This window comes from Myodes glareolus, chromosome 10, assembly GCF_982192425.1.
Source record: "Myodes glareolus chromosome 10, mMyoGla1.1, whole genome shotgun sequence".
Classification (NCBI taxonomy): Eukaryota; Metazoa; Chordata; class Mammalia; order Rodentia; family Cricetidae; genus Myodes; species Myodes glareolus.
The window spans coordinates 15,637,440-15,650,977 of NC_142035.1; the positions used below are offsets into that span (position 1 = coordinate 15,637,440).

General features: G+C 48.2%; 1 protein-coding gene across 1 annotated transcript; it reads right to left on the minus strand.

Annotated features, from left to right (window-relative positions):
* Positions 1-1,638: 1,638 nt before the first annotated feature.
* Positions 1,639-13,261, minus strand: R3hdml (R3H domain containing like). Its single transcript, XM_048440839.3, has 5 exons — positions 13,001-13,261; positions 9,528-9,646; positions 6,381-6,513; positions 4,997-5,112; positions 1,639-1,771 (listed from the first exon to the last, which is right to left on the minus strand). The coding sequence occupies exons 1-5, from the start codon at positions 13,259-13,261 to the stop codon at positions 1,639-1,641; spliced, it is 762 nt and encodes a 253-aa protein (XP_048296796.3).
* Between the last annotated feature and the right edge of the window lie 277 nt (positions 13,262-13,538).

Genomic DNA, 13,538 nt, shown 5'->3' on the forward strand with positions numbered 1-13,538 from the left:
GGCATGTGCCAGTCAAGGCCTGGTGGAGACGATCAGAGAGAAGACTCAGTTGTTCCAGGATTCCACAGAGGCTCTGAGTGAAGGGGTGGATTTTCTGTTCAGTCTGAGCTCTTTCTTTGAATGGAGCCCTCTCTAGTCCACAGGGAGTGGGCCCCAGCGTGAGGGCAAGGTCTGAAGGAGGAAATTTTACTATCTCTACAGACAAAAGGACTTTTGTGTTTTATGATCTCTGGGTGAGATGGGGCGGGGACAGGGGAAATGGTTTATTGGGATGAAAATGACATTGCAAGGGAGAGAACCGGTCTGTAGAGGCTAAGAAGGAACAATCCACTGTGCAGTGATGGGCAGAGGGAGACAGCAGGGCAGAGGGAGGCAGAGCAGGGCAGAGGGAGGCAGAGCAGGGCTGATGGAGTGCAGTGATGGGCAGAGGGAGACAGCAGGGCAGAGGGAGGCAGAGCAGGGCTGACGGAGTGCAGTGATGGGCAGAGGGAGACAGCAGGGCAGAGGGAGACAGAGCAGGGCAGAGGGAGGCAGAGCAGGGCAGAGGGAGGCAGAGCAGGGCAGAGGGAGACAGAGCAGGGCAGACAGAGTGCAGTGATGGGCAGAGGGAGACAGAGCAGAGCAGAGGGAAGACAGAGCAGGGCAGATGCAATTTTTTCTACAGAGAAAATTGTCAGAGGCAGAAATTTCTCCTTGGCCAACTTGGGGTTGTACTGTGTCATTGAAGAGGTTCCAGGAAGGTCAGAAAAGTATGAATTTAAACCCACTGGCTCATGTATAAGACAAGGCTGGACCCCATGGTCATTCTAAAAAATGTACCAAGGGTGGGGCATAAGCAAACAAAAATCAATTGGACCTGAAATTTGCCCAATTTAGAAGGAAATCATCAGCCCCAGAACGCTGGCCAGAAAGGCTGAATTTAGATGGCTGGAGGCAAGACTTAGGTTAAAGCTGTTTCATTATTGTCATTTCCAGTTGTTATCCTTAACTGGCTGTGTAGCTGAGGGTGGCCTTCAGCATCTAATCCTCTTGACTCCATTCCTGAATGCTGGGATCATAGGCGTGCACCACCACGCCGGGGTTGTGCAGTGGCAGGACCCGTGCTTGCTAGGCAAGCAAGCATCATTGAGCTACAGCCCCAGGCTGAGATTGTTTGACAAAAGTCTTTCGCTAGGCCGACAGTCTTGGGTTGGAAGCCTCAGAGTCACAGACGAAGCTTCCCATTTTGTTCCCAGAAGCCCTTGCTCCAGAGAGTCAGGTCTTGCTGGGCATAGTGGTACAAGTCTAATCCCAGCACTCTTAGAGACAGAGGCAGGCAGATCTCTGGGTTCGATGCCAGCCTGGTCTATAGAGTGAGTTTCAGAACAGCCAGATCTACACAGAGAAACCCTGTCTTGAAAAACAAAAACAAAACAAAACCAAAAAGTGAAAAAAAATATGCATGTTTCCCTAGATATCACAGAGAAGACAGATGTTACTAAGGAAGGGAGAGGAGGCACCTTTGGCATGGACTGGACCTTTAAGAAAAAAAGTTTATAAAGAACTGTAGGACTGCCCAACCCCTGTCTCCCTCTCAACTTTGGGGAGGAATCTTCCCAGGGGCAGGCCCAACCAGGGACACCAAAACATTGGGTTAGTTTAGATCCATGGGAGCCTGTTGGATTTGAGCCCAGAGAAGCACATGTTGCTGTTGCAGTTGCCTTGGTAACTGGAGGGACAGGCAGAACACGGCTTCCCAGTTTTGTAGGGCGCCTCCCCGATCCAGTTGCCCCTACAAGAGAACAGACCCAGGGGAAACAGCATTAGGGAACAGGAGCATTTAGGTGAAATAGCCTCCACAGATTTCCACACTTCCATTCTGGGGTCCACTGCGTATGGGACCTCGAACACGGCACTTCTGTAAGCCCTGGTTTCTTTCTCTGCACACCCAGCAGATCTCTCCTCCATAGGGAAGCAGAGAACACAAAACACAACCTGCGCACATGTGCACAGCATCACTGTCCTTGGAAAATACTGACATCCTATAAAGTTTGGCTTTCTCTCCTCCCAGTCTCCCTGGAGGGGGCAGATTTGAGTTCTGGTCCTGAGTCCTCATCCTAGTGACAGACTGAGCCACTTCATTTCTTGGAAACTGATATTATTCTCTGAATAAAATAAGTGAAACAGTGTCCACGAAAATGATGTGAAATGATCTATGGGAAAAAACCCCTTTGCTATACGTATGTTGTGCAAATGGGAGCTTGAGTAATTAGCTAATGAGGATAACCAGGCATGAGTGACCCACTCGTGGAGCCTCATTATGGCCACTACCCTCCGCGTCTTCAAGGCTTAATCTAAGTACTCAGCTGTAGAATTACCCTCTCAAAAGATCTCCACCTTTTACGGAAGAGAATAGGGAACTATTGCCTCATGATTATAGAGATTTCTCTGGGCTGACGGAAAAGGGAAAAGTTTAGAAGGGATGGATAAATAGTTGACAGAGAGTTTGCCTAGCATTTACAAAGCCCCAGGTTCAGTTCCCAGTATCACAGGCCCTTAATTCCAGCACTTGGAGGTGAGGGGATAAGTACTAGACCAACATTTGCTAATTAATGAGGTAAAAGCCAACTGGGGCTACATGAGACCTTGTCTCAAAAGAAACAGCAGAGCCAGCAAGATGGCTCAGTAGGTCAAGGCAGCTGCTGCCAAGCCCAGCGACCTGAGTTCAATCCCCCGGACCCACATGGTAGAAGAAGAGAATCAACTCCAAGAGGTTTTCCTCTGGCCTCCACATGTGCACTGTGGTGTGTGGATACAACCCCTACAAACAAACAAATGACTGCAATATAGTTAAATAAAATGGCAATGGTTGTACAATATTATGGTAATAATTGTCACTGAATTCTTCACTTAAAAAAGACTCAATTGTATCTTTTATGTTATATTTTACTAAAACTTTAAGTATTATTTATTGTGTCTCTGTGACATGAAAACAGCTGTAGAGAAGAGATAAAGGAATTGTAACCCCATGTTCCAATAAAACTTTATTTAAAATGGGCCACAAGCTAGGTTTGGCCATGGGCCATAGTTCTCAGAGTCCGGCCTTACAGAATCTCATCACTAGCTGTGCCCTAGCTAGGAGGCAGGTGGTACGTGTCTGTAATCCTAGTACTTGGGAGGCTGAGGCTGGGGATTTATGAGTTTGAGGCCAGTTTGGGCTATGTGGTAAATTCCAGGCCAGCCTGGACCATATAAAGAGTCCCTTCCTCAAACAAAACAAACAAACAACAAAACAAAACAAAACAAAACAACAACAACAAGCAGCAATGAAATAAAAAAAAATTAAAAATTCCAGAGTGCCCTTAGCAGCAAGCTTGGTTAGTATACACCTCACTTTCCCCTCAACTGGCTGAGGCCCTTCACAGAGTTCTCTCTTCCTCCTCAGAAAGCCTAGTCACCTCTTGCTCTTGCCGCAGGTTACCCAGGTATCTTATCTCTGGCCCTGCTGTCTGTTATCTGTTATCTACATCTCCCAAGGCTTATTTTTTACAGTCTAAGTGAGCAAATACTCCTTATAGCCGGAAATGGAATCCATTCCCCCCACCCCCGCAAAAAAGTAATTGGGTTGGTTTTATGTGTTGCTTGTTTTGTTTTTGCTTCTGAGACTGGGTGTTTTGTAGCCCAGGTTGGACCTCACTATGTAGCCTAGGTGACCATTTTTTACTGACCCTCCTGCCTCCTACTTCATTGGGTTGAGATTACACCAAGCGCCACCAGGCGTGGCAAATGCTTAGGAAAGGATGTGCTTCTGATTTTGTTACAGGCTTCATTAATTTTTTTCACACATCCATTGAGCTCTTCAGGATGTCCATGGATATTAAGATTAGTGCCAGATATAATAAATTGTATCTTTTTAAAGATCCTCTTGGGGGGAAATACACCTATAACCCCAACAATCAGAAGGTCAAGGCTGGGGACCCAGAAGTTCAATCATCTTCACTGAAATCTGAAGACAGCCTGTGCTACAAAAGAGCCTGTCTTAATAAAAAAATTTAAAAAAAAGGAAAAAAAAGAAAAAGAAAAAAATAGATACTCTAGAATGCGGAGGGTTGAGGTGGGGAGGTCTGGATGATAAACTCAAAGAAGTTCTTTGTTTTTTTGTTTGTCTAACCACTTGAGGGTAAATTCTGCTTTTAAAAAAAAAGATAATGGCTAAACTGGGTTGTTCTGTCCTAATCCCAGCTCTGGGGAAACTGAGGCAGAATCTAATCCCCTGCAGTCTTGAGGTCACTCTGGGCTAAGTAGTGAGTTTCAGGCCAGTCTAGATAACAGAGTGAAATCTGTCTCAAAAAAAAAAAAACAAACCCAACAACAAACAAACAAACAACAACAACAAAACCCAGTTTTTTATTTTCATTTTGAGCTGAAACTCTGTAATGCTCGTAAGGCTGCGTTCTGATACTGGTTGGGAACTTATCTTGCCATTTTCCCGTGTTTACAATAGATTTGTGTAAAGATGGCTCCTGGTCTTCCGCCTACCCAGATGCCGTGAGGTGAGTCTGGGAGAGCTGCGCATGCTCTGTTCGTCTTTGCTCTTCCATCCAGTCCGCCCTCCCTCCCAAGAGCAGGTGCTCTTAGCTGTTTGTACCTTGGGGTGAGCTCAGAGGGCTAGCACTGCACCCACTTGCTCAACGATGCCTGGCATTGTCGTGAAAGACTGGCTTCATGGTGAAGTATTAGCCACTTGGTGGAGAGCTGGGCCAATTCAGGCCACAATCCCCGCCCCCTCACCCGTCTTTCGGCCCTCTGTCTGTCTCCTACCCCCATGCCCTGGGCACAGATGAAGGATTATTGGCTGAGGCTGTGGCTAAATGGTAGACTACTTGCCTAGCTTGTGTAAGACCCAGTTCTGGTGCCACAAACCAAACAAACAAACCAAAGACCTCGTCAATTGACTCTCTTAAATTGCCCAAACCAGTAGAGCACTGAGCAGGAGGAACCCTGGTGCGATACTCACTTAATGGCGTAGTTGCAGACCAGGTACACAGCCTGCTGCCAGGTGCTGCCCCACACATCGATGTTGCTGCAGGTGTGAAGGGCGCAGCCCAGCCGGCTGGAGGATGCCCACACCATCTGCGGAAGCACAGAGATAGGTAGGCCGAGGCTTAGAGGAGCCCGAGAACCCTGGGAAGCATGGTTACTAGACCCCATTCCTGTGGAGTGCGGACTGGGCGAAGTCTTGGGGCCCGGAACTGGAAGACGGGAGAAGAGGCCATGTCTGCCTATCCTGAGGGGCTGAAGGATGGCTTAAGACATTTATTCTGTAAGAGAATGTTTTTCAAGAATAACGTTTAACTGAAACCAGCAGTAAGGAATGCATTTCATATTGCCACACGGAGAAATAGGTGCACAGGGTACAGAAGTCGGATGAAAGAAGCAGGAGTGTAGCGCTGTAGTAGAGCGCATGCCTCAGGGTTCTAAGCCCTTGGGTATACCCAGCATGCCAAAGAACGTTATAAAGCAATATTTATCCACATCGTGCGTGATACATTACTATTTTCTATACCCTTTCATTTATTTTTTTCTTTTTAAGATTTTCCTTTTAGTGACAACCTTTGAAAGCCATTATAGTGTTGAAGGTTAAACTTTTGAATCATACACGCTTGGATCAGCATCTCAACATCACCTGCTGTGTGTGTTTGCCAGAGTCTCTGACCCTCTCTGTGCCTCTGTGCTTTGCTGGGAAGGTGGAGGTAATGATGTCCCATGAGTTTGTTGTTGTTGTTGTTGTTTTGAGACAGAACCTCACTCTGTACCCTGGGTGACCTAGAGCTCACTCTGTAGACCAGGCTGACCTTGAAGTCACAGTGCCTTCCAAGTGCTGAGCCTAGAGGCATGCACCACCACATCTGACTGTTTTTTATTTTTTCAAGATAGTTGGGAAGGGCTGGGGTATAGCTCAGTGGTAGAACAAAGCAGATAGTAGGAGTTTGGAGAAACAGAAAATACACAGAACATTCAAAACAAAACATTGGCAGGGTATGATGCCTGTAATCTCAGAAGGTGAAGCAGGAGGATGTCTCTGAGTTCAAGGCCTGTAAAGGCCTGTATTTCAATATAATTCATCTCAGTGTGTGGTCTACACAGCTTTCCAGGAATGTCTGCATAAAGGAAAGCGCACAATGGGAACGGTGGGCTTGCCTATAGTTCCAACACTCAGGAGGCTGAGACAGGAAAATGGAGTGTGAGAGACCAGCTTGGGATATACAATGACCCTGTCTACAGCAAGAGACAAAAGGAAGCCCACGGGCCTGTGTTTTAATTCTCATTCTGCTGCCCCCCCATAATTCTCTGAGGTGCTAGGGTCTGTTGAGTAGCACTCTTGGATGGCAGAGGGTTACCTGGGTATAGTGGGAGCAAACAGGACCCCTGCAGAGCCGAGGGCAGTGTGGGGCACAGTCTTTTGGAGCTGGGAATGAGTAATGCCGCTTTTCCTCAGACCAAGACTTCACGAGATCTACCACAGAACGGTACCTGGGGAGGCCGAGAACATGGAAGACGGTGAGGGGAGGATGGAAAAGTCACCAACTTGTTGGTGAGCCCCCTCATTCCCTGGCACATTCCCCCATCTGTAAGATGGTAGGGTTTAGTCAGGTCATACTTACCTCAGGGGTTATGGTCTGAGGAGCGGTTGAGGTAAGCGACGAAGCGCTCACCTGTCTGGCACACAGTGTTCAGTAAAGCTGTGTGAAGAGCCAGGTTCTGGTGGCACTTCAGACACAGCTTGTATTTTTAGGGAAAGAAAGGCATGCTGGACCGTCAGGCTATCTCAGGAAGCTCTCTGCAGACTGAAGTACCTGATGGGGTCTGAGGACTTTTTCCATACCTGCCAGTGTCAACAGCCTGAGGAGATCAGGCCTCCCAAGCAACTCTCTCTGGGACAGAGTTTAGAAGCAGTCTTGTGCCAGAACTTGAGGCTGTGCTGAATTAAATTACATTAAACTTCCTGCTGGTCCCCTCAAACTTAACAAAAGTCGGATGTTCCTTCAGTTCTTGGACTTGCTCTGGACTTTTTCCCCAGATGACTTCTCTGAAGAGGCTCTCTGGCTGCCCTTCACTATCCCTCTCACGGAGGCTCCCTTGAGGAGGCTGGCCTTGAACTCACAGAGACTGGCCTGTCCTTGCCTCCAGAGTGCTGGGATTAAAAGTGTTGCCTCTACAGCTGGCTCTCCCTATCTCCCTTAGTCTCAGTTTTAACAAAAAAAGATTAAATGTTGGAGCTAAAGAGATGGCACAGAGGTTAAGAACACTGGTTGCTCTTCCGGAGAACCAAGTTCGGGGCTCCAGAGCGCATGTGACATACACATATACACATAAATATAAAATGTTTTTAAAAAAGATTTACTTTAAATTGTGTGTGTGTCTGTGTGTGTCTCTGTGTGTGTGTCTGTGCAAGTGTGTGTCTGTGTGCATGTGTCTATATATGTGTGCATCTGTGTATCTGTGTGTGTCTATGTATATGTGTGTCTGTGTGTATCTGTCTGTGTGTCTGTGTGTGTGCACACACATGAGTACAGTGGCCAAGCCTGTCAGAAGACAGTTTTGGATCCCTCAGAGCTGAAGTTACAGGCAATTGTGAGCTATTGATCCGGGTTCTTTGTAAAAGCAGAAAAACGGTGCTCACTCTTAATCATTGAGCCACGCCTTCCACCCATCATATTCTCATTCTTTTTTTTTTTTTTTTTTTTTTTTTTTTAGTTTTCGAGACAGGGTTTTCTGTAGCTTTGGGTCCTGTCCTGGGACTAGTTCTTGTGGATTAAGCTGGCCTTGAACTCACAAAGATATGCCTGCTTCTGCCCTCCGAGTGCTGGTATTAAAGGCGTGCACTACCACCGCCCAACTCATATTTTCATTCTTAATGAAGGGCCTCTTCAGGTTTTAAAGAGATCCTTCTCCCTGTAAGGCTCCCATCATGCTTGTCTCTCCTGTATACTGCACTGTCTTGTGTCTAACGTTCCTTTTCACCCTGAAGGCTGACCATGGTCTCAAGCCCCTTTCTCTAAATAAGCTGAATTTTTCTTTTTAAAAATAATTTACCTTAAAAAACAACAAAAAATTAGTAATTTACGTATTTTTATTTTTTGTGTGTGTTGGTGTTGTGCCTGCATGTATGTCTGTGTCAGGGTGTTGAATCCCCTAGAAACTGGAGCTGCAGATAGTTGTAAGCTGCCGTGTGGGGGCTGGGTATTGAACTCAGGTCCTCTGAAAGAGCAGCCGATGCTCTTAACCACTGAACCATCTCTCCAGCCCCTGAGCTGCATTTTTCTGGAGGAATTCTCGCCAGCTTTCCTTTCCCGGACTGCCCGTTTGTATTTTATCTTACTCTTCACCATTATGTTGAACAGGCAGGTGTGAGCCAAAGGGCAGACAGGGGTAGCCTGGGAGTACTTGCGACTGTGCCTCAGCTCTTCACACCCTCTCTCGGTGAGTTTCAGAACGGCTGGCCATCAGGCAGCGAAGAGCATGGCAGTACGGAAGAAGTTCATTGTAGGAGAGAGCGTGTGTGTGCTTGAGGAACGACCTGGTCACTGAGATCAGTTCTGTAGGGCTCTGAGAGTCCAGTCACAATCCCCAAGCTTGGCACTGGCTCCAACCAGCTGGTGATATGCAAAGGTGCAGAGGGGCCCAGTGGTGCCAGAAACTCAATTGTCAGGACCACCCCTGATCCGTCTGAGGTCATGGCAAACTGGTAGGGTGGGGAGGGCTGTGTTTTCCTAATGTCCTCAATTGGCTGAATAAAACTGTGACATGTGACCAACTCTTAAATGTTTCTGTGTGTGTCTGTGTGCACATGTGCACACATGTGTTTATATGTGGAGGCCAGAAGTCAAGTCAATCCCAGGTATCATTTCTTAGATACCATCTACCTTGTTTTTTGAGGTAGGATCTCTCACTGGCTAATCTGCCTGGTCAGTGATCCCCAGGGATCTTTCTGCCTCTGTTTCCCCAGTGCTGAGATTACAGGCATGCACTGTTGTGTTCAGCTTTTTGTGGGTTCTGGGGATTGAGCACAGGTTCTTGTGCTCACCAGACAAACACTTCACTACCGGAGCCCTTGTTACTGTCTAAAGAAACTCACAAGTCTAGAAACAGCTAATCTAAGTCAAAAGAGACCCTAAGTTTTGGGACATAGGCCAAGCTTCCTCAGAACTCAGGCGCCCACATTCTGACTCAGAAGCTGGCCTGGTGACAAAAGCCAGGCTGGCAGTTCAGTTCCATTGCCATTCCTGGGCCCCATGTCCTCGCTCCTCTCCCCACAGCCTTACTAAGCACATGAGTCTTCCAATCCATCCTCATTCTCTGAAGTAGCATGAGCTCCAGTTTGTCTGCCCCGTATTGCAACTATGGATGAGTTAGTTTCTATGTGCAGAGCTCATCTGCCTAGTTCATCCCAGTAACCGCCACCGCGCGTAGCACCCGGGCCAGAGTAAGTATTCAGCGTCCATGTGTCGAACGACTGAATGAGGGAAGGGCAGAGATTCACTCACCGGCCGGAATGGATCGAGAGGTTCTGGCCCACATATTTCATCAGGTGTGAGGGTCCATGGGCCCAGATGCACTGGGTGGCCCAGGCTTCAGCAGACCTGGCCAGATGCTCATCCCAAACCTGATGAAAGAAAGATCAGGAACTTGCCCCAGGGTAAAGAACTACCATGACCGTAGTGGGGTGCAAATAGGCCCACTTACCTGGCACCGTGCTTCCTCAGTCTCCCGAGATCAACATGCCCACATAGAGATCAGAAAACAGAGGCTCAAAGACTTTGCCTCCGAGGTCAAGCACAAATTCATAGCTGAGCCAGGGTGCTCAGGTCTCTGGCCCTGAGCCTCTTTCTTCCTCTCTAGACCTCAAAGATAAAGTTCCAAGCTCTGCTTGGAACCCTGGGGGCATTTGTTTAATAATTACCTATGTGTGACTGACCCCAGAATGAAGAAGAATCATTGATTTTAAGTTTGTGGTATTTTCATTTAAAAATTGAATTCAAGACCTCTTTTAAAAGCTTGAAAGCACGTAAAAAAAATCTAAGATTAAAAATAATGAAAGCAGGGCATGGAAATGCACACCTTTAATCCTGGCATTCAGCAGACAGAAACAGGTGGATATGTATAAATTTGAGGTCAGTCTGGTCTACATAGCGAGTGCCAGGCCAGTCAAGGCTACATAGAAGACAGATACTGATATGTGTGTGTGTGTGTGTATTTGATATATATATATATATATATATATATATATATATATATATATATGACAAAGTGGAACATTCGACATCTTTTATCACACCTGTATCCTTCCCCAACAGTCTCCAATCAGAAATACTCCCCGTAACCCAGACATAGATAGACAAATGACTGTGTATATTCGGTTCTATAGCTAATTCTTCATTTGACAAGACAGGTGACCCCAGGGATTCTTCCACGTCTATTAAGCCCCCTCCTTAACCTTCTTCACAGTTATATAAGTGTCCAGCATGGAAATTCTTCCCAGTTTATAGCTGGGGGGCAGGGTTATCTCTTTTTTTAAAAAAAATACTAGTTCCTGGGGTTGGAGAGATGGTTCAGAGAACAAAAGCCCTTACTGGTGACTTGGGTTTGGTTCCCAGTACCCACATGGCAGCTCACAACTGCCTATAATTCCAGTTCTAGAGGATGACACCCTCTTCTGTTTAAGAGAAGCCTGGACTACATGAGACAGGGAAAACTATGGGGACGTGGGAAGAGAGAAGAGCCCTACCCCACAATCCGGAGCCTGGCTAAAGTCTCCCACCAGCTGAGTTTTGAGGACTCAAACACAGCTAATAACATTTTCCACTGATGACAAGACCTTGTCTCAAAACCAAACTAAGGGCCGGAGAGAGATGGCTTGGTCGTTAAGAGCACTGGCTGCTCTTCCAGAGGGCCCGGGTTCAGTTCTCTGTATCCATGTGGACGTTCAGAATTATTTGCAACTTCAGTTCCAAGGGATCCAGAGCCTCCTTCTGACCTCCTTGACAACAGGTGCACACGGGGTACATGGGCATATGTGCAGACCAAACACCCATACACATACACATAAATAAATAAAATTGTAACAAGCAACACCCCAAAACCCAGTTCCCTTCCAACTGTGACTCCCTGGAATTCTCTGTGTTAGTATTGTTCACTCAGCAAATACTGAACAATAGTCCTTGGCACCGGGGCCTCACTTAGTCTGCAAGGAAATGAGCTGTCAAACAAGCATGACTCACGACAACCCCAGGGCGTGTGAGAACGTGGGACAGACGTGACCCAGACCTTCTTGGGGCTTGGAAGAAAAGGTTTCGGGAGCGAGGGTCGTTTAGTCTCACCCTGTTCTGCAGACACAAGCCACAGAGCAAAAGAGAAATGGGGATGTAAGAAGCCCCCACTCCATCCCACCCCACCCCTTTGCTGCCTCCTGCATTTTAGGGAAAGCAGAGAGAGAGGGAGAGAAGGAACAAAGTAGAAGCAGTGCGACCCTTCCCAGCATCCCTGGAGGGAGTAGCGGGCTTGATTCTCCCAGCATCCCTGGAGGGAGTAGCTGGCTTGCTTCTCCCAGCATCTCTGGAGGGAGTAGCTGGCTTGCTTCTCCCAGCATCCCTGGAGGGAGTAGCTGGCTTGCTTCTCCCAGCATCCTTGGAGGGAGTAGCTGGCTTGCTTCTCCCAGCATCCCTGGAGGGAGTAGCTGGCTTGCTTCTCCCAGCATCCCTGGAGGGAGTAGCTGGCTTGCTTCTCCCAGCATCCCTGGAGGGAGTAGCTGGCTTGCTTCCTGTGCTCTATACCGCAGGCAGTAAGTAAACACCTGTTGAGGCCAGTGCCACCCATACCGCTGGTGCTCAATTAATGTGTCATTTATTTGGAAACTAGAGGCCTTCTGCGTGGCAGTTTCAGTGTTAATTAATGAGTGAACGAGTCAGCAAACAGATAAATGACAGTCCATCCACCCCACCCCCAGCTGCCTGCCATCCGGTTCTGGACCCTTCCCAATTGCCTCCTGACATGTGATATTGGCCTCTATATCTTGTTGGTGACTTTTAGTTTTTCTTACCACCCCGCCCCCAACCCCAGCCAAGTAGTCTTCTTGAGCTCGGAGTAAGCCTGGTCCTCCATGCTATCCAGAAAAGGCTTAGCACAGCGTCTGGCTTCATGCAGGAGGTAGTGCACAGAGAACGCTGAAAGGGAGCCGCTTTTCCACTTGTTAGGCAGGAGGAGGCCTATCTGCTGTCTCTTTTCCTAAAGACGCCTGTATGGGCTGCCAGCTATCTCTCCATGCTTTGGGGACAATGGTCCTGGGGAGGAGCTGTGATAGAAGGATTTTCCTCCTCCACCCTGGGGGACTGAGCTAAGAGACACTAGGACCGACTGAAGAAGACACCCCATCCTGCACTGAGATTCGGCTCCTGGCCTTCCTCAACCCAAGATACCCTGGTGCCTGTCTGTCCTCCACTGGGGCTGGGAATGAATGGTCTGGGTGTGTTGAGCAACCAGCGCTACTGAGAGACAATGGTCTGGAAATCGCCATTGTCTCCCACCCCCTGCAGGTTCCCAGTGTGGAGGCAAAATTCTTAGGCTGTATATTGTGTTAATTGAAACTCCCAGTTTAACAGCAGGCAGAGGCTTACAATCCAGGCTGGGGGACCTTAGGCAAACCTGTCCTCTGATTCTCAATTCCTTCATTGGGAAAACAGATAAAATACTGTCTTGAAGAAAGAGGTTATGTGAAGGCCCTGGCAGGGTGCAAAGATGCCCTACAGATAGCATTCTCTCCTGACCCCCACCCCACTCCCATTCGCTGAGGATTTATGCCATGACCTTACTTTCTGCATCTGTCAAATGGATTGCTAATTGTCTCCATTTGCTTGGGCTAGGGGGGCAGATGGTCTAGTACTTCAAAGCCAGCCAGCCCTGCAAACCACAGTGAGCAGACTGGTGTTGGCTGGGAGGTGCACCAGGAAGGCTTTGGACTCACCATATACTCCATGTTGGCAGCAGGCGGGTGTACGCTGGCCCGGATGTGGTTGTGATAATCCAGCAAGGCGCTCATGTCCCGGGCAGAGATATGGCGTTTTCGGCGGTACCGGGGCACCCCCAAGCCAGACAGGGGCCACACAGCTACGTTCTTGGGTCGGCCCAGGACCAGTGTGGTGTTGGGCATCCTTAAGGCCCCCACTGTGTGGCCTGTCCAGAGGAGAAGGCCTGCCAGGCCCACGATGCTGGCCAGAAGAGGCATAGCTGTCTGGGGATCGTGTACCTGTCTGGTGCAGAGCAGAGCAGCTGCCTAGAAGAGGTAGGTGTGAGAATGCCAAACCCTGAGAGGTCTCCTCGGACACTGGCAGTCCAGAGAATATTCCCTGGGAACTTGGCAGAGATCCTCTGACCCAGCTCTGGTCCAGATACTCAGTAATTCCTCCTTCCTCCCCTGTGGACTCAGTTGGTTAGGTGATGAGAAGAAATGCCCAGACAGTGGCTAGTCCAGACTGGACCCTGGAGTGGCAACGTGTTACCAC